Source organism: Trachypithecus francoisi, unplaced genomic scaffold (genome assembly GCF_009764315.1).
Source record: "Trachypithecus francoisi isolate TF-2019V2 unplaced genomic scaffold, Tfra_2.0 Lachesis_group8, whole genome shotgun sequence".
NCBI classification, from domain to species: Eukaryota; Metazoa; Chordata; class Mammalia; order Primates; family Cercopithecidae; genus Trachypithecus; species Trachypithecus francoisi.
This window is the reverse complement of record NW_022681473.1, coordinates 3,478,343-3,499,140: the sequence shown is the minus strand read 5'-3', so window position 1 is coordinate 3,499,140 and position 20,798 is coordinate 3,478,343. Positions and strand designations below refer to the sequence as shown.

At 48.8% G+C, this 20,798-nt stretch overlaps 1 protein-coding gene across 4 annotated transcripts in view; it reads right to left on the bottom strand.

The window, feature by feature from the left end:
- SHANK2 (SH3 and multiple ankyrin repeat domains 2) overlaps positions 1–20,798 on the bottom strand; it is a 672,941-nt gene that overhangs the window by 547,031 nt on the left and 105,112 nt on the right. For all 4 annotated transcript variants that reach the window (XM_033203947.1, XM_033203946.1, XM_033203948.1 and 1 more), the window contains exons 4-5: positions 8,446–8,649; positions 2,701–2,772 (exon numbers count right to left, since the gene is read on the bottom strand). In XM_033203947.1, the coding sequence (XP_033059838.1) occupies positions 2,701–2,772; positions 8,446–8,649 (276 nt within the window). The remainder of the gene's footprint in view (positions 1–2,700; positions 2,773–8,445; positions 8,650–20,798) is intronic.

The following is a 20,798-nucleotide window of genomic DNA, read 5'->3' as shown; positions in this document are numbered from 1 at the left end:
CAAGACCTGTCTCAAAAAAGAAAAACAAATGTCTTTCCAGGGTCTGGGAAAGTTCCTGACTGGTACACTCGGGAGACCCACTCTCGCCAGGGCACACTGCAAGCCCTGAGGCTCCTGGAGCTGAGGCTTTTGGAACCAGAGGCTGAGCGCAGTGTCTGGCACGAGGCAAGTACAATCGGCCTGTCCTGGATGAATGTTTAAAATCCCCTCACTCTTCACCATCCTGGTGCTACGGACTTAATGTGTGTGTCCCCCAAAAATTCCTAAGTTGAATAATCTCCAGTGTAACAGTATTGAGAGATAAGGCCTTTGGGAGGTGACAAAGTCAGGAGAGTGAAGCCCTGGTGAATGGGAGTAGTGTCACTACAGAAGAGGTCCCAGAAAGCTCCCTCGCCCCTCCCTCCGCGTGAAGGCACAGCAAGACGATGGCCATCCCAACCAGGAACTAGGCCTTCGCCAGATGCTAAACCTACCGATGCCACGATCTCAGACTTCCAGCCTCCAGAATGGTGAGAGACACACTTTTGTGGTTTATAGTCACCCAAGGTATTTCGTAAAAGCAGCGCAAACGGCCTTAGAGACTTTGCTGAGAGCTACGGATGCTCCTCTGCTTTTGGAAAAGACAGCCAGGCTGCTGGAGCACTTTTCAAATCTCCAGTTTCCAGGGCCAGCCTCCTGCCCCCATCGCCATGGAGTGAGGCCCGCAGATTGGTACTTAACCCACTTTGTGGTGAACCCCGTGGCCACACAGGCAGAAAACAGCGAAGCCTGGTCCCCGAGTGGCTCAAGGTGAAGGGCGGGGCTCATTTGCTGTGAGGTCATGACGGTCCGCAGCTCAACCTGACGGGGTGGGAACTTTCCTAGCCTCTGCCAGCCTCGTTGTAAGAAAAGTCATGATCCTCTGCCCATCCAGAGCCAGCCTGGGCTGTTTGAGCAGGACTGTGGGACTTGGCACCCCTCTGCCTGCTGCGTCTAACACTCCTCACCAGCCTAATTCTTTGTCCCTACTCTGTACCTCTCTCAAAATAAAGAAGGGGGACAAAGGTGGCTTCTGACACAGCAGGTTCCTGGGACTCTCAGCCTCCTGGCACAGGCGGGATTTCCACCTGACCGTTTTCTGTATAGTCCAGAACCAGACCTGATCAAATGCCCCAAAACGCACGACCTACATGTGATGTCACTGAAACCCTACATTGTTATTTACAAATCAGCATCTTTAAAATTCACAAATACGTTTTTATCTGTACATCAGAGGGTGATAAAAAAACAAAAACAAAAACCCAGAAGCACCCAGATCTTGCCGTCTGAATATCGCTTTCCAGGCAAATTCCAGGGCAGAGGCAGGGGAAGGATAGGAAGAGCCCAGAGCATCTTGTGCCAGAAAGTGGCCGGTGCGTCAAGGATGGTGGGGATGCGCCACAGGGCAGAGCACCAGAGGAAGGGAAACTGCCGGCCACATCTGGACAACCTGAGCACAAAAATCAATAATGATAATGACAGATTAGAACCCAGTGAGTACAATAAGAATCCCGCTGGGCGCAGTGGCTCACGCCTGTAATCCCAGCACTTTGGAAGGCCGAGGCGGATGGATTACCTGAGTTCAGGAGTTTGAGACCAACCTGGCCAACACGGCAAAACCCCATCACTACTAAAAATACAAAATCGCCAGGCATGGTGGTGCGTGCCTGTAATCCCAGCCACTCGGGAGGCTGAGGCAGAAGGATCGTTTGAACCCAGGAGGCAGAGGTTGCAGTGAGCCAAGATTATGCTACTGCACTGAAGCCTGGGCAACACAGCAAAACTCTGTCTCAAACAAACCAACCAAACAGAATCCTTGCATCCATCTAATATAAGAAGTGGAGGCAGCAAAACAAAACCCAAGAGGATCCTGCTGGCTGAGAAAGCCATTGGTGAGCTCGCAGCTGCAGGGAAGCTCACCTGGAGAGCACCAGGGCCCTCCAAGAGAAGCGCTTCAGGCAGCTGCCCCGACTCTCCACCCCATGCTCTGCAGGGAATGCTATTGGGCTCTCCTTAGGAACAGCACCAGGGGCCGGGACAAAAGCCTCCTGGGTATTACAGATTCCTCCTCCTGTCAGTTAAGCAAACTGCTCGGCCCACACACCCTATGCCTCAGACCCCTCTCCATGCCTCCTCCTCAACTCGCATAGCACCCTGAGAAACAGCAGGGTGTCCGTGGTGTGGATGTCTCATCTGGGACTCTGAGCTCAGGGCATAGTGCATTCTGCCAGGTTGCAAACACCACGTGCAATGCCCCTGCTGCTCACCTGCAGTCTAACTTCAGTGCAGTTTATGTCAACAGCACTTTAACAAGGCTTTTCCTGAAGCAACAACAGCAGAACACTAATACGGGACTCGGCATGGACCCTCTTCCCTCCACCACGCTGTGCGTCTAGATCCCACTCTCTTCAGAGTCACTGCTTTTGAACCTCCCTTGAGCAGCCAGTGGGATCTGCCCTCCTTCCTCGAGCCCCCAGGGCCACACCAAGCAGCCCCTGTTGCTTCCTGGGTGGGTCTCCGCAGTGTGCACCGTGACGGCCGGTCTGCCTGTACATCCCAGACCGGCCACACGCCACGCCAGGTACACAGCAGGTGCTCCTGGAAGCGGAGCGTCTAAAGATAACACAACAAGATAACAAGGAGGATGCCCTACGTGTAAATAACAGCCCGTTCCCTGCATACCTTTGTGTGGAGCTTGGCCAACTGTTTCTCATCGAGATTGGCTTGTTTATACACCCGCTTCTTGTATCGAAACTGGCACAGAAAACAAAAAAAAAAAGAGAGAGAGAAAACAAGTCAATACTTCACACAGCTGTTCAGAGGGAAAATGGGCCTGTTCCTTGGCTATGTCATAGAAGACGGGGAACCCCACAGCAAACTCTTCCAGTTTTAAACAAATGACTGGTATTTGCACCCCAGAGCCTACAACATCCTAAGCATCATGTTTGCCAAGATTCTGCAGCAGTTTAGCTAAAAAACCATAAAAAGAAACAGGAGCAAGGGAAAGGGAAGATCCTGCAGGTGAGAAGCTGGGAGGTCTCCCACCCGGTGATGGCTCCCCAGCTAACTGGATGGTGACGGTTCCTCCCGGGGGAATCGATCAGCCCTTGGCAAAGTATTTTTGGTAAACAAGGATGCTGCTCCAAACACCAGGTTTTTCTCCTACATCGTCCATCTTAGTTAAAACACACCTTAGAAGCCCCACCTGGGAAAGGCCCCACTTCCTGTACTCCCGCAACCTCCACCCAGAACGCTGGCGCTGGGGAAGGCCCCACTTCCTGTACTCCCGCAACCTCCACCCAGAACGCTGGCGCTGGGGAAGGCCCCACTTCCTGTACTCCCGCAACCTCCACCCAGAACGCTGGCGCTGGGGAAGGCCCCACTTCCTGTATTCCCGCAACCACCGCCCAGAACGCTGGAGCTACTGTTTTTCCCTGCAAACAGCAGCACCTCCTTTGAACTGGAAATTACATCATTGCATAGACCAAGACGGATGCATAGACCATCCGTCTTCCTCAGATGTAGGGAGTAAGCAACATTGTCGGAGCGGGCTTGATGGGTCTCTAAAACGCCTCCTCCCTCCCCCAGTGCCCCGCTGGGCTGGAGATGCTGCAGAAGGTCTGGGAAGGACACTGAGCATTTAGGAGTCACTGCAGTTTGGAGTCGGGACCTCTGTTCCAATCCCAGCCCTAACACTCTCAACTCACAGGGTAACTCAGGGCTGGGCACTTTCCTGTCTCACCTCAGTTTCCTCATCTGCCCCATGGGGATAACAGCACCCACCTCCCAGAGTGGCCTGAGCATTGAATGTGAGCTTCCTGGCACAGACCTGCCACTAGACAAGTCCGCTTTCTCTCTCCCTCCTTACTGCCCTTGATGCCGTCACCCTGCACGGTTACACGTGTGCTCAGGGCCAGCAAAAACTGCCCCTGGGTAAAATGGCAGTGCGGAGTAGTGGGTGGGTGAGCTCATCCTGAAACCAAAAGTCGCATCTCATAGAAAGCTTCCAAATAAACAACCCTATTCTCCCTTTTCCACCATGCCAGACAAAATGGCTATTTGACAAAAGACAAAATTCTTGTGCACAGACTGATACTTGTAGGGTTTTCTTTTCAAGTGCCAAAATAAACCAGCTATGAAATCAGAAAGTTCTGTGAAATGCAGGCTACACAGAGTTTGGGGAGAAAAGTGTGCTGGTCAGAAGGGCACCCATTCATTTCCCAGAACACAGCAGGTAGGAAGAGCTACAGGCCCATTTTAGAATCTCCACCTCTGATTCTAGATTCCAGGACAGCAGGTTCTGTGTGTCCATGCCCTGGCACCAATCACACCTCTGGTCCAGATTTCAGAAGCCACTGAGAATGATGCCAGGTGCCTTCTCAGGCTCACGATTACGTGGCGAAGCCTAAAAGTCTCAGGAAATTCAATTCTACGGGTCCCCTTTCCAGATATAAAATAATCAGCTCAGGCCTATAGCATCTCTGGGCAGGAGGGTAAAGTACTCAAGCGGGGAGTGCTTATTCCAGAGTCATAAACATGTATAGCCTGTGACTACAGAGGACACTGGCTCAGGACCACAAATCCTTTTTCTTGCTATTTCTCCAACGTTTCATAAGCAGCCCACCATATTATGCTGAAATTATCTGAAGCAAAGAGCCCAGACTGATGCCTGCTCCCTAATGTGTCAATTCCTGGGCCAATCTCAGCCTTTGCAGCAGGTCACCTGGTGGGACAGTGGCCTGGGGAGATGAATAAACCTAAGTACCAGCAACAATTGTGGCCGGGCACGGCGGCTCACACCTGGAATCCCAGCACTTTGGGAGGCCAAGGCAGGTGCATCACCTGAGGCCAGGTGTTTAAGACCAGCCTGGCCAACATGGTGAAACCCATCTCTACTAAAAATACAAAAATTAGCTGGGCATGGTATGGTGGTGGGCACCTGTAATCCCAGCTACTCAGGAGGCTGAGGCATGAGAATCACTTGAACCCAGCAGGCGGAGGCTGCAGTGAGCCGAGATCACACCACTGCAATCCAGCCTGGGTGACAGAGCGAGACTCGGTCTCAAAAGCAAAACAAAACAAAAACCAAACAGAAAGTATCAGCAACAATTTCATGACAATGAAATCAGAGCAGCAGCTACAACGTCAGTTTGGGGATTTGTGGATGGCCAGGCTCACAACGCACACACTATTCCATGAATACTTCCTCTGGCCCTCACCACCACTCCCGGACGTCACTACTAACATTCACTCGAAGACCGGGAATCTGGGGCTCAGAGGGCGTGGGTGGCTGGCTCGAGGTTGCACAGCTACAGGTACTGGGGCCGGATGCAGAGGAGGCTCCCAGATTCTCTGGTCTTCTCGCCCAGTTTTCCTGCCATTATGGATATGATCAGCCCCTGAAATGAACTGCGTGAATTTACTCTTCTGGTCCATCACCTCCCACTGGAGTGTAAGGTCCGTGGGATCAGAACCTTGACTTTTCTGTGCCTGAAAAGTGTCTGATCCTTAGTTGGCCCCCAATGATAATTTTTTTCCCAATGGATACCCATTTTACAGATAAGCAAACTGAGGCCAGGACCCCTGAGCGATTTGCTCTAAACCACACAACTTCCAAGTGGCATCTCATCTTTTTCTCCACCGAAACCCCTCCCCTGAATCTGACACATGGTCCACACTGGGGATCCCAACAACCTCAGCCTCAACGTCACAACGGAACTGAGAAACATGCAGATGCAGCATCGCCTTAGTCCTGGGTGGGCGTCCATGACATCTTGGGCTTCAGAGGAATCTCTAGTTACTGAGTGGAGAACCCACTTAGGTTGCTCAAAAGCCAGTTGCAATTACACACATGCAGCCTCTCACTGTTGACTAAGCTGAAGTGAGTGCAGTCACTGAATGATGCCAACATGTTGTGCAGGAGTAGAAATGACCCGTTTCCGGCTTCTCTTAACTGACGTAACCCAGCACGTGTACACTACAGGAAACACTGCCTGTAAACTTGAGGCGCAGCAAGCCTGGGTCAGAAAGGCAGAGACAAGGGTCATACATCGCGTGGAAATGTGTAGGGCTGCCCCGTCTTATGGATCGGCTACTTCTGAAGGGAGGCCCAGGCGCTTGTGGCTGCTGACGGCAGCACAAAGAGTCCCGGTCACCCCGGCAGGAAGTAGAAGCCAAGTTGTGCTGTTGAGAACAGCTGGATGGCCACAGCCACCCTGTTACCCAAGGACTCAGAGATGAACTGGGGAATGGCATGGTTTGAATGTATGCCCCCTCCAAACCTCATGTTCAAATGTGATCCCTGGTGTTGGAGGTGGGGCCAGGTGGGAGGTCTTTGGGTCCTGGGGCGTGCAGGGAGGCCCTGCAAGGGCCCTCCTGAAGGGCCCAGTGCACTCCCCAAGGTAATAAATCAGTTCTCACTCTGTTAGTTCACAGGGGAGCCAGGAACTACTCCTCCCCTGCTCGCTCCTGCACCCCCTCTTGCCACCTAACACCTTCTCCTGCTTCACCTTCTGTCATGAGAACAAGCTCCCTAAGGCCTCGACGCCGAGCCGGCACCACATTTTCTGTACAGCCTGCAGAACCGTGGGCCAATTAGACCTCTTTTCTCTCAGCCAGTCTCAGGTATTTTTGCTGTTGTTTTTGTTTTTCAGACAGAGTTTCACTCTTGTTGTCCAGGTTGGAGTACAATGGCGCCATCTTGGCTCACTGCAACCTCCACCTCCAGGATTCCAGTGATTCTCCTGCCTCAGCCTCCTGAGTAGCTGGGATTACAGGTGCCCATGACCACACCCAGCTAATTTTTGTATTTTTAGTAGAGACGGGGGTTTCACCATGTTGGCCAGGCTAATCTCGAACTCCTGACCTCAGGTGATCCACTCACCTTGGCTTCCCAAAGTACTGGGATTACAGGCGTGAGCCACCTCACCCAGACAGTTATTTCTTTACAGCAATGAAAGAAGACTACCGTGAGGAACATGATGTAATTTAAAAATTCCTTCTGTGTCCCCAATTCCTGGCAGAGTTCCTAAAACCCTTGGCATGTCCTCGGTGATAAGAGTATCCCCGGAGCACTAATGAGGTGACTCTCAACTCCCAGGCAGCTTCCAGGATGGGGGCTGGTGACCGGAAGGATCAGACCATGACTTGAGGGTCAGGACTCCCAGCCTCCCTGCTGACCAGCAAGATGGAATCGGATCACCATGGTCAGTGATTTCATCCTATGTAATGAAACTTCCATAAAAATCCCTCAACAACGGGGCCTGGAGGCTTCCAAGCTGACAAGCACATCCACGTGCTGGGAAGGTGGCACACCCCCAACTCCACAGGGCGGAAGCTCCTGCAGGCTGGGCCCTCCCGACCTCGCCCAGGGCACCTCTTCATCAGCTGTGCATTTGTACACTTTGGAATAAGCCGGGGGTAGTAGTTAAAATGCCTTCTTAGGTTCTCTGAGCTACTCTAGCAAGTGATCGAACCTGAAAAGGGGGTGGTGGGAACCCCTAGTTCACAGCCAAATGGGACAGAAGTGTGGGTGGCCTGGGGACTTGACGTTTACGGAGGGCCGTCTTGTGGGACTGAGCCCTTAAACTTGTAGTTAGTGTCAGAATTGAATTAATTCTTGACATCCAGCTGGTGTCTGGATAGGTGGAGAAGGAGAACACACCATCCATTAGGCGCTGGGAGGGAAAAACTTAAAATCCCTCAGAGAAGCATAGCCCCGTTCTGCATGCTCAGGACCCACGGTCCTGGTTATGAAAGCCTGAATCAGACCCATGGTTTATTATTCACAGCAAGATTTCTCTCCAGGAATTCTTTGAATCTGCAGTGAAAAAAAATTTATAAAAGTTGTACAACAGTGTGAGATTCACGGCAAAATCAGATGCAACCTTTTATTAGTCCATTTTCACACTGCTATAAAGAAATACCTGTAACTGGTAATTCATGAAGCAAAGAGGTTTAATTGACTCACAGTTCCATATGGCTGCGGAGGCCTCAGGAACATTATAGTCATGGCAGAAGGTGAAGGGAAAGCAAGCACCTTCTTCACAAGGCAGCAGGAGAGAGACGAGCAAAGGAGGAACTTCCAGACACTTGGAATAAAACCATCAGATCTCGTGAGAACGCACACTCACCATCATGAGAACAGCATGGGAAGCCGCTATGATCCAACCACCTCCCTCCCTCAATACATGGGGATTACAGGTTCCTCCCTCAACATGTGGGGATGACAATTAGAGGTGAGATTTCAGTGGGGAACACAGAGCCAAACCATATCAAACCTCAAGACCCCAGATTGATTTTTAAATGTGGGGATAATTTCCCAGTGCAAATGGAATTTATCTCCCCCCATCACCGTGTCTCCCCCACCCACCACGGCATCCAGGCTGTGACACAAATACGGTCCATGCACCGTGGGCTGAAATATACCTCCAGGGAAGGAACGCCCTCGCCCACGGGCTGTGGGTACTCCCGCAGGAGCCGCTCCTCGTCCAGGAACTTGCCGTCGCGCCCGTTGCTGGCCGGCTGGAAAAGGCCGTAGTTCAGGACATCTTTCAAACTCTGGGTTAATGTACACAGGATCCGCTGCTTTGCAACCCACACCGTGGCGTCCGGGTTAAATCGAATGCATTTCTGCCAGGAAGGACAAAGACAGCTGGTGAGTGACGGAGGACGCTACCTGAGTCACCCACGTGGGGCACATGGTCAGAGACGACAAAGCTGCTTCAACCCCTTGCCAACACTTCCTCTGAACAGTGAACCCACGGCTTTTCACGCTGAAAAATAAAGCCTACTGGTGGCTGGGACGGAGACATTTGGTAAATATAGAAGGGAAAAAGGAAGGAACGAGACACTGGTCTCTTTGGCCTTCATCTCACCATGGACTCAAATCTCCAGCACTGGCCGGGTGCGGTGGCTCATGCCTGTCATCCTAGCACTTTGGGAGGCCGAGGTGAGCAGATCACGAGGTCAGGAGTTCGAGACCACCCTGGCCAACATGGTGAAACCCCAGTTCTGCTAAAAATACAAAAATTTGCTGGGCATGGTGGCGCATGCCTGTAATCCCAGCTACTCGGGAGGCTGAGGCAGGAGAATCGCTTGAACCAGGGAGTCGGAGGTTACCGTGAGCCAAGATTGCGCTACTGCACTCCAGCCTGGCAACAAGACAAGACTCTGTCTCAAAAACAAAAAACAAAACAAAACAAACAAAAAAATCTCTAGCCCTCACAGTGTCTTTTTTTTTTTCTGAGACAGAGTCTCACTATGTCACCCAGGCTGGAGTGCAGTGGCGCTGTCTCAGCTCACTGCAAGCTCTGCCTCCCGGGTTCATGCCATTCTCCTACCTCAGCCTTCCAGTAGCTGGGACTACAGGCGCCAGCCACCATGCCCAGCTAATTTTTTGTATTTCTAGTACAGATGGGGTTTCACTGTGTTAGCCAGGATGGTCTTGCTCTCCTGACCTTGTGATCTGCCTGCCTGGGCCCCCCAGAGTGCTGGGATTACAGGCGTGAGCCACCGCGCCCAACCCTCACAGTGTCTTTTTGGTCATCGATGACCACCTGTCGCCTCAGGGCACTCTCTCACTTGCATGGCATTTCTCAAACTCCAACAGTTTGAAAAACACAGGTCACAGACCCCACTTACGTCTCCCTAACAGAATGTCTAATTCAGCAGGTCTGGGTGGGGCCCGAGAACCTACATCTCAGGCAAATCCCAAGGCACTGCTGCTGCCGTCCTGGGGAACACACATTCAGAACCACAGCCCGCGCATATTACAACGTGACTTAATTTTGACACGGATTGTTCTTTAGCATTTCAGACTCGGTGGGAGCCTTGTCTTATAACCGCGCTGACGAGAAAGTTTTCATACTACCCACGCTGACTCTGAACAGAAAAGCTTTAAAAACACCGTCATCACCTCTCCCAAAAGACACAGGAAAGCAATTACGGAAAAATGATTTGATGGAAAATCAAATCAGTTGCCACGAGAGTTCATTTTTGCAAAGTTAAATAGTGTCAACAGGGCCTGCAAACCAATCACAACACTTCAAACACATAATGGCACCTCTGAGAACAGGAATAACAGCAACTCGGTCACGTTCCCAGGTCCCCTCTGTGTGACTCACCAGTGAGCCAGGAAAGGCAGAGGCCAGGCAAATCCACTTCGAACCATGACTTCTAATTTCTGTTAAATTAAGATTATATTCTACTGAATAGCTGTCAGCAGGGGCTCAATAATTCCCTTTGTCACTGTCAACGTGTTCAGAACGAAAGGAGGTTCGATTGAATATGAGGCTCCAACCAATTCTCTATCTGGGTATTTGTGGGTTTGTGCTCAAGAAAGCAAAAGGCCCTACCATCTTCCCAAGACAGGCCGAGGGTAAGTTCCTCATTGCTGGGAAAATGATCCTGGGACTGCCAACCGGAGCCTGGGTTCAGTGGGTGGCCAGAGTCCTCCCTGCCAGGAAACCTGACACCCTGTGCACAAAAGTTCCTGTTTCTCCCTTCCAAGGTCAAAGGCTGAGCTCACATGTGGCTCTCAAAGCCCGCGCCCCGCCCCCCCCCCCCCCCCACCCCCCAGGGCTGTGAGGCTGGGTAGGGGTAGTTGTTTATTCCAGAAAGATTTCCAGACCCGTACCCTCCCCCATCCTTGGCTGAGCAAGGACTCTCTGGAAACTCCTGGCACAAGAAACAAGCTGTATCAGGTGTGACCAGGCGGGGCCGCTCACTACTCACCCTTCAGTCTCAGGAATCCTTCTGGGCCCCTCTAATTCAAGCTCCAACATCCACAGAGCCCATGGCTCCCTCCCTGACACCTGCAGAAAAGATTCAGCCAAGGGGCAACTCCTTGGAGGAGCACAGGGCTCCAAATTGCCTCTCAGGGGACTTCTGTGCCACTGCAGGGGATTGCAAAGATAGGTATCCACCATCATTTGTGGACAGGGCAGGGACGCTGTGTCTGTGCAGCACGGGGGCCAACCCCACAAAACAAGAACCATCGGCTCCAGAAATGCTAAGAGCACCACCTTGAGAATCATCTAGAAGGAGCAAGAGCTCAAAGGTCGGAAAGCGTGGGTTTGCAACCCAGTGGCGCACACCAACCTTGATTCCTAGGGAAACCCACCCACCCAGCAGTCCTCCAATTCTTCCATGAAAATCAAAGCCACTACTTAACTTCAGGGTTGCTGTCAGGATCAAATGGAATATAAATAAGACATGTTGTTATGGGCTGAACTGTGCCCCTCTAAATAAATGTTGAAGTCCTAACACCCACACCCTATGAATGTGATTTATTTGGGGAATAGGATCTTTGCAGATGTAATCAAATTAAGATGAGGTCATACAGGAGCAGGGTGGGCCCTACTGCAATAACTGTGTCCTTAAAAAGCAAGAAAATCTGGATATTAGCCCTCTGTCAGATGAGTAGATGGCAAAAATTTTCTCCCATTCTGTAGGTTGCTTGTTCACTCCGATGGTAGTTTCTTTTGCTGTGCAGAAGCTCTTTAATTAGATCCCATTTGTCTATTTCAGCTTTTGTTGCCATTGCTTCTGGTGTTTTAGTCATGAAGTTCTTGCCCATGCCTATGTCCTGAATAGTATTGTCTAGGTTATTTTCTAGGGTTTTTATGGTTTTAGGTCTAACATTTAAGTCTTTAATCCATCTTGAATTAATTTTTTATAAGGTGTAAGGAAAGGATCCAGTTTCTTCTACAAAGAACTTAAACAAATTTACAAGAAAAAATCAAACACCACCATCAAAAAGTAGGCAAGGGATATGAACAGACACTTTTCAAAAGAAGACATTTATGCAACCAACAGACACATGAAAAAATGCTCATCATCACTGGTCATCACAGAAATGCAAATCAAAACTACAATGTGATACCATTTCAACCAGTGAGAATGGTGATCATTAAAAAGTCAGGAAACAACAGGTGCTGGAGAGGATATGGAGAAATAGGAACACTTTTACACATTGGTGGGAGTGTAAACTACTTCAACCATTGTGGAAGACAGTGTGGCGATTCCTCAAGGATCTAGAACTAGAAATACCATTTGACCCAGCCATCCCATTACTGGGGATATACCCAAAGGATTATAAATCATGCCACTAGAAAGACACATGCACACGTATGTTTATTGTGGCACTATTCACAATAGCAAAGACTTGGAACCAACCCAAATGTCCATCAATGATAGACTGGATTAAGAAAATGTGGCACATATACAACATGGAGTACTACGCAGCCATAAAAAACATGAGTTCATGTCCTTTGCAGGGACATGGATGCAGCTGGAAACCATCATTCTGAGCAAACTATTGCAAGGACAGAAAACCAAACACCGCATGTTCTCACTCATAGGTGGGAATGAACAATGAGATCACTTGGACACAGGGCAGGGAACATCACACACCAGGACCTGTCATGGGGTGGGAGACTGGGGGAGGGATAGCATTAAGAGAAATACCTAATATAAATGATGAGTTAATGGGTGCAGCAAACCAACAGGGCACATGTATACATATGTAACAAACCCACACATTGTACACATGTACCCTAGAACTTAAAGTGAAATAAAAAGAAAAGTGAGAAAATCTGGATGCAGCATCATGCACACAGGGAGATGACAATGCGAATGGGAAGGCAGAGACCAGTGTGTTCCATCTGCAAACCCAGCAATGCTGATTGCTGGTAAGCCCCCAGCAGCCAGGGTAGAGGTAGAGAATCTGGGACAGATTCTCCCTCAAGCCTCAGAAGGAACCAACCCTGCCTATCCCTTAACTTTGGCCTTCCAGCCTCCAGAATGTGAGACAACACGTGTCTGTTATTTAAGCCACCAGTCTGTGGCTGATTATGGCAGGCATGGGAACCCGTAAACGTGTGAATCACCTGCCACTAATTGTGGCAGCAAAAAAACAAAACAAAACAAAACAAAAAAATAGCAGCACCATCATCTCTGAGAGCGGAACTCAGCAGGTCAAGCCTTCCCAGCTCCCAGGGAGCTCTCCTCCCTCCATATGTGATGGGAGCCGCCCGCATGTTCACACCAGCTCCGGGCAAGCCCACAAGGTCAGAATACACTTTGGACGAATCCTGCTTCAACTCTTCACTTACCCGTCATTGACTCACTGCCTATCAGGCAAACCCCAGGTCCAAGAGCAGGCCTGACACAGTACAGGTGACTGACATTGGCTGAATGGATGATGTGGGAGCCACGAAGACAATAAATAAGAAGCAAACCAGCCTGAGGCCACCATCTGTAGCAGGGAAAGACACCCACTCAACCGTCATACAATATGGAAAAGGTAAAAATTCATGCTAACACAAGCTCCCTTGAGGACCCAGAGGAAGGAGTAAGTGACGCTGCTTGGTAAGGAGTGCACATCCTAGGCTGCTGCCCAGGAACACAGAGGCATATGCGAGTCTGGGGTAGCACTTCCAGGTTGAGGGCCCAGCATAAGAAGAGGGAGGGAAGCAAAGGTGGAACAGTGATGTGTCTGGCAGGCGGATGGCATAAGATAGTTTCTGCCTTAAGTGACCCTTCCTGGTCCCACTGTTACCAATGTGAGCCTTGGTCATGTCAAGTTCTCCTTGAGGAGAACAGTATCTGATTCCAGTCTCCCACAGCCCTGTGAGGTGGCTATTCCTTTATAATTTGTTAGAGACATTCTGAGTGAGTGATTTGTCAGATGACTCACAGATAGTACAGAAAGGATGGCAAAGACAATAGTGTGTAAGGAGTCCCAGCCCTGGCCAACTCCTCTAAAGGATTGCTGGAGGAAACACCTCTCTTCTCCTTGAGCTTGTATCTTCTGTGCGCAGGGTCCTATACCAGCACCAGGACAGCAGTGGGTGAGAGAACATGAAGATGACCAAGATGGGCTCTTGCCCCTTAAAGAGTTCAGTGTCTACAGGGAGGAGATGATGATGATGGTGATGATGGTGATGATGAGGGTAGTTGTAATGGTGATGATGGTGGTGGTGATAATGATGGTGGTGATGGTGGTGGTAGTGGTGACAGTAATGGTGATGACGGTGATGGGGGGATGATGGTGATAATGGTGATGACGGAGATCATGTTGGTGATGGCGACAGTGATTATGATGGTGATGATGATGATGGTGATGGTGATAATGGTGATAATGATGGTATTATGATAGCCATGATGGTGATGATGGTGACGGTGATGATGGTGGTGATGATGATAGTGATGGTGATGGTGATAATGATGGTATGATGATAGTGATAATGTTGATGATGTTGGTGATGGGGATGGTAGTGGTGATGATAGTGATGATGATGGTGGTGATGATGGTGATGGTGATGGTGATGATGATGGTGATGATGCGATGACAATGGTGATAACGATGGTGGTGATGATAATGGTGATGGTAGTGGTGATGAGGATGGTGGTGATGATGACAATAAGGGTGATAATGATGGTATTATGATAGTGATGATGGTGATGGTGATGGTATGATGACAGTGATAATGGTGATGATGTTGGTGATGGGGATGGTAGTGGTGATGATAGTGGTGATTATGATGGTGGTGATGATGGTTATGGTGATAATAATGGTGATGATGGTATAATAGCGATGATGATGATGGTGATGGAGGTGATGGTGATGATAGTGGTGATGATAGTGATGGTGATGATAATGGTGATAATGATGGTACAATGATAGTGATAATGGTGATGTTTGTGATGGGGATGGTACTGGTGATGATGGTGATGGTGGTGGTGATGGTAATGGTGATGATGATGGTGATAATGGTTATGGTGATAACGATGGTGGTGATAATAGTGATGGTGGTGATCATGAGGATGGTGGTGATGATAATGGTGATAATGATGGTATTATGATAGTGATGATGGTGATGGAGGTGATGGTAATGATGGTGGTGATGATGGTGATGATGATGCGGATGATGGTGATGGTGATTATAATGGTGATAATGATGGTATGATGATAGTGATCATGGTGATTATGTTGGTGATGGGGATGGTAGTGATGATGGTGATGGTGACGATGATAACAGTGGTGATAATGATGATGGTAGTAGTGGTGATAATGAAGATGATGGTGATGACAGTGATAATGATAACCACGACACAGTGATGATTACCATGTATTGACTCCTAATAAGCCAGAAATTCTGCTAACCGTATTCACCTTCACCACAACCCTAAGTGGATATTATCATTATTGTTTGTATTATTATTACTGTTTATATAATAATATTATTATTATTCTCACTGTTTATATAATAATAATATTATTATTCTCATTCTCTAGATAAAGAAGCTGAGCCTCAGAGACTTCAAGTAACTACACCAAGGTCATACTCCTAGAAAGCAGTAGAGGTTTGATTTCAACCCAGTCAAATCTCCCCATCTCCCAAGTGCTTGCTGTTCAAGTGATAGATTATGTTCCTCTTTATACACACCCACTGCCAATCTTAGTGCAGGCAAAACAAATTAGAGCCATATCCGGTTCTATTTCACTTTGCTTTATTGAGTTTCACAGAGAACGTGTTTTTGCAAATTGGAGGTTTGTGGCAACTCTGCAACGAGAAAATCTATCGGCGTGATTTCTCCAATAGCACGTGCTCCCTTCACATCTCTGTGTCACATTTGGGTAATTCTTGCACTATGTCAAATTTTTCATAATTATTATATCTGTTAGGATGATCTGTGGTCAGTGATCTTTTATGTTACTAGTCATTGTTCTGGGGTGTCATGAACCACACCCATATAAGATAGGAAACTTAATAAAAGTTCTGTGTGTTCTGACTGTTCCAATGACCAGCTATTTTCTCACCTCTCTCCCTCTCCTTGGGCCTCCCTATGCCCCGAGACACAATAATATTGAAATTAGGTCAAGTAATAACCCTACAGTGGCCCTTACGTATCCAAAGTGAAAGGAAGAGTCACACATCTCTCATTTTAAATCAAAAGCCAGAAATGATTAAGCTTCGCAAGGAAGGCATGTTGAAAGCTGAGTCAGGCCAAAAGTGAGGCCTCCTGCATGCACCAAACAGTAAGCCAACATGTGAATGCAAACAAAATGTTCCTGAAGGAAATGAGGAGGGCCACTCCAGTGAACACGCAAATGGTAAGTGAAACAGGCCTTAGTGCTGAAAGGGAGAAGGTTGGAGTTGTCAAACTTTGATGATCAAGCCAGTCGAGACATTCATTTAAGCCAAAGCCTAATCCAGAGCAAGGCCCTGACTCTTTTCAATTATATGAAGGCTGAGAGAGGTGAGGAAGCTGCAGGAGAAAGGCTGGAAACTAGCAGAGGTTTATTCATGAGGTTTAAGGAAAGACGCCATCTCTATAACAGAAAGTGCAAGGTGAAGCAGCAAGTGCTGATGGAGAAGCTACAGCTGCAGCAAGTTCTCCAGAAGATCTCGCTGAGATCATTGACGAAGGTGGCTACACTAAAAAGCAGATTTTCTATGTAGACAAGACAGTCTTCTATTGAAAGAAGATGGCATCTAGGACTTTCATAGCTAGAGACAAGAAGTCAATGTCTGGCTTAAAAGCTTCAAAGGACAGGCTGTCTTGTTAGAGGCTAATGCAGCTGGTGACTTTAAGTTGAAGCCTATGCTAATATATCATTCAAAAAAACCTAGGGCCCTTAGAATGATGCTAAATTAACCGACTGAGAGCGGTGGCTCACGTCTGTAATCCCAGCACTTTGGGAGGCTGAGGTGGGCAGATCATGAGGTCAAGAGATAGAGACCAGCCTGGCCAACATGGTGGAACCCCGTCTCTACTAAAAATACAAAAATTAGCTGGGTATAGTGGCAGGCACCTGTAGCCCCAGATACTCAGGAGGCTGAGGCAGGAGAATCGCTTGAACCCAGGAGCTAGAGGTTCCAGTGAGCCGAGATGACACCAGTGCACTCCAGCCTGGTGACAGAGAGAGACTCCATCGAAAAGGAAAGGAAAGGAAAGGAAAGGAAAAAGGGAAGGGAAGGGAAGGAAAGGAAAAAGGGAAGGAAAAAGGGAAGGGAAAAGGGAAGGGAAAAGGGAAGGGAAAAGGGAAGGGAAGGGAAGGGAAGGGAGAAAAGAAAAAGAAAAAGAAAAAGAAAAAAAAGAAAAAGAAAAGAAAAGATTACGCTAAATCACCTCTATCTGTGCTCTATAAATGGAACAAAGCCTGGATGACAGCACATCTGTTTACAGCACGTTACTGAATATTGTAAGCCCACTGTTGGGACCTAATGCTCAGAAAGAGAGATTGTTTTCCAAATATTACCGCTCCTTGACAATGCACTTTGTCACTCAAGAGCTCTGATGGAGATGCACAAGGAGATAAACGTTTTCATGCCTGCATACACAGTATCAACTCTGCAGTCCATGGATTAAGGAGTAATTTCGACTTTCAAGTCTTATTATTTAACAATATATCTTGTAAGACTATAGCTGCCATAGATTCCTCAGATGGAGCATCCCAGACGCCATCAAGAATATTCATAGTGTCATAAGAGGAGGTGAAAATGTCAACATTAAGCTGGGGAGAAGTTGATTCCAACTCTCACAAACGGTTTTTGTTTTTTGTTTTTTGTTTTTTTGAGATGGAGTCTCACTCTGTCGCCCAGGCTAGAGTGCAGTGGCGTGATCTCGGCTCACCACAACCTCTGCCTCCCAGGTTCAACTGATTCTCCTGCCTCAGCCTCCTGAGTAGCTAGCTGGTACTACAGGTGCCTGCCACCACACCCGACCAATTCTTTGTATTTTTAGTAGAGACAGGGTTTCACCGTTAGCCAGGATGGTCTCGATCTCCTGACCTCATGATCCACCCGCCTCAGCCTCCCAAAGTGCTGGGATTACAGGCTTGAGCCACCGCGCCCAGCCCGATATAACTTTTACATGCACTGGGAAACCAAAAAATGTGTGTGCCTCATTTTATTGCAAGATTCATTTTATTACAGTGGTCCGGAACCAGATTCATTATCTCTAAGATATACCTGTTATGTGAGTCATTGAGAATACTGAAGAGGATGTTAATGTTCAGGTCATTTCTGGATCCAAAGAAATACTCCCTTTGTTCAGACTTACCAGGCTGCATACCACCCCACGCCCCAGCCTCTGGTGGACCAGCCATCCTCTCTGCGTTTGCCGGCTGGAGCCGCACTCATCCTTTCCATCGGGGCTGAGGTCTCACGCTGCCATCCCACTGGCCTCCTGCAGGCTGAGTTGACCACTGGGTATCCTGGACGGGAACATAGGGAGCTGCTCCAACTGCCCGTGGCCCTCAGGCCAGCTGACCAATCCTGCTCCCTTTCCTGTCCAGCCCGTGAGTCTCGGCCTCTTCACCCTGCATTTCCTGCCTCCTAGGAAGGGGGAAGCAGTGCTGAGTTTCATATTTTGCCTTAGGATGTTTCTCCTTGCTCTCTCCTAACTGGCAGGCAGAAGTCGGTCCCTCTGTCACTCAATCTCCTGAAGGCTGTGATGTCCAGATCCTTCTGAAACCTGCTGCGTGCCTGGCCCAAGCGGCTCAAGACACAGAAAGCCTGCAAGTGGATGGAATGAGATCTCCGAGACCCAAATCAGGCTTCTCCCTTATCTCCAGAGAGGCAGTGCATACAGCATGAGACCCGGGTGATGATGGAGTGGAACAGGGCTGACACCGTCAGGAGCTGTAGAGGAGGAGTCTGTGGCTGACACCAGTCTTGTGATGATGTACACACCGATCCTCGGAAGTTCTCGGGACTTCTTCGAGCCAGCCTGTTCTCCCTGAGTTCCCTTCATACCACAAAGGCCCTCAGCCACAAAAGGGAGCTATGTCCTAGCACAGATGAACCATCCACATCTTCCTGTCCCTCCTACTCCTCCCCATCTCTCTCTCCCCCATCTGTCTCAGCACCACTCCAACATCCAGCCAGTTAAGTGCTCCTCCCTGCCCTAGCCCAAGCTGCCTGAGGACAGCGGTTTTGGTCTTTTATTTTATTTTATTTTATTTTTTGAGATGGAGTCTCACTCTTTCGCCAGGCTGAAGTGCAATGGCACAATCTCAGCTCACTGCAACCTCCACCTCCTGGGTTCAAGCAATTCTCCTGCCTCAGCTTCCAGAGTAGCTGGGACTATGGGCACCTGCCACCATGCCTAGCTAATTTTTGTATTTTTAGTAGACACAGGGTTTTGCCAAGTTGGTCAAGATGGTCTTGATCTCTTGACCTCATGATCCGTCTGCCTCGGCCTCCCAAAGTGCTGGGATTATAGGCATAAGCCACTGTGCCCGGCCATTTCTGTCCTTTTCTTTGCATAACCAAACCACAGCTTGTAAACATGGATGGCACTGAACGGCACTGGATCAACATTCCAGACATGGAATACTCCTGGATGATATCATCCAACAGTCAAGAAAGGTCTGGACTTCACATCGGGACTGATGAGAGTTTCTGCCTACTGAGCCTTGCTTGTACTCAGTGGACTGTGCAGACTGTTAACTACAGCCATGACCCTGTGAGTGGAGGCTACAACACTGAGGTCTGCAGAACTGTATGTGCACAGCTAGGGTTGGCCATGCTGTTGAAGAGAATGATGCACCTACGCCCCTCTTAGCACAGTTCATGGTCAAGCTCCAATCAAAACCAAAGAGCAGGCTACGCAACATAGGGAAACAGTCTCTACCAAAAAATAAAGAGTTTTAAAAATGAGCCAGGCATGGTGGTACACGTCTGTAGCCCCAGCTACTCTGGAGGCTGAGATAGAAAGGTCCCTTGAGCTGGGAGGTTGAGTCTGCAGTGAACTATGATTGCATCACTGCATTCCAGCCTGGGTGACAGAGCAAGACCCTGACTCAAAACAAAACAAAAGAAAAAAATGGAGCGAGTGAGGGAAAGCCACTCACACTTGGTTCACATGAGTTACAAGTATTCTGCAAGGTGAGAGACTAAGAACTGAGACTACACAACTGTGGGCAGAATGTGGTCACTGGAGACAGGCAGAGGCAGCTGTGTTTGGCCTGAGTCTGCCACTTATGCTGAGTTATGAGTCACTCGGGCTGCCATGGCAAAAAAGCACCACAGACCAGGCTGCTTAAACCACAGACATTTATTGTCTCCCATTCTGGAAGCCATTAAGTCTGAGATCAAGATGTCTGCAGGGCTGGTTCCTCCAGAGGCCTCTCTTCCTGGCTTGCAGACGGCCGCCTTCTCTCTGTGTCCTTAGGTGGTTGTCTCTCTGTGCGTGTCTGTGTCCTCACCTCCTCTTAAGGACTCCGATCCGATGGGACCAGGACCCACTCTTAACAACTTCATTTAACTTGATTGCCTCTGTAAAGACCCAATCTCCAAACAAAGTCTCATTCTGAGGTCCTAGGTGATGACTTCATTCGATATAGGAATTTTGGTGGGGGACAGACTTAGCCCACAGCACTGAACGACCACGGGCAAGTCTCTGCAACCCACCAAGGGCCACCACCTGCCTGTTGGGGGACACGTCTGCACTGATGAGTAAGACACGTAAACCATGGTGGATCAGCAAACCCGCACCGAAAAGTGTCTGGCCTGCGGGGGTCACAGGAGCTTCCTGGGCCAGGCTGTTTTGATTTATGGCAACGTAGCAAGAGAGTTTCCTGTGAGAGACTAAATTGCTTTCCAAATCTGTTTTGGGTCCCGTAAAATGGCGATGATGACAGCTGATTTTGGAAGATAGTAGTGAGGGCAAGAGAGTGTCTAAACAAAGCTTGAGAAAATGGTAAATATTATACCATATAAAATAGGTCTTATTGCCATGGGTTATCTGAAGGCTGTGGAAAGGGC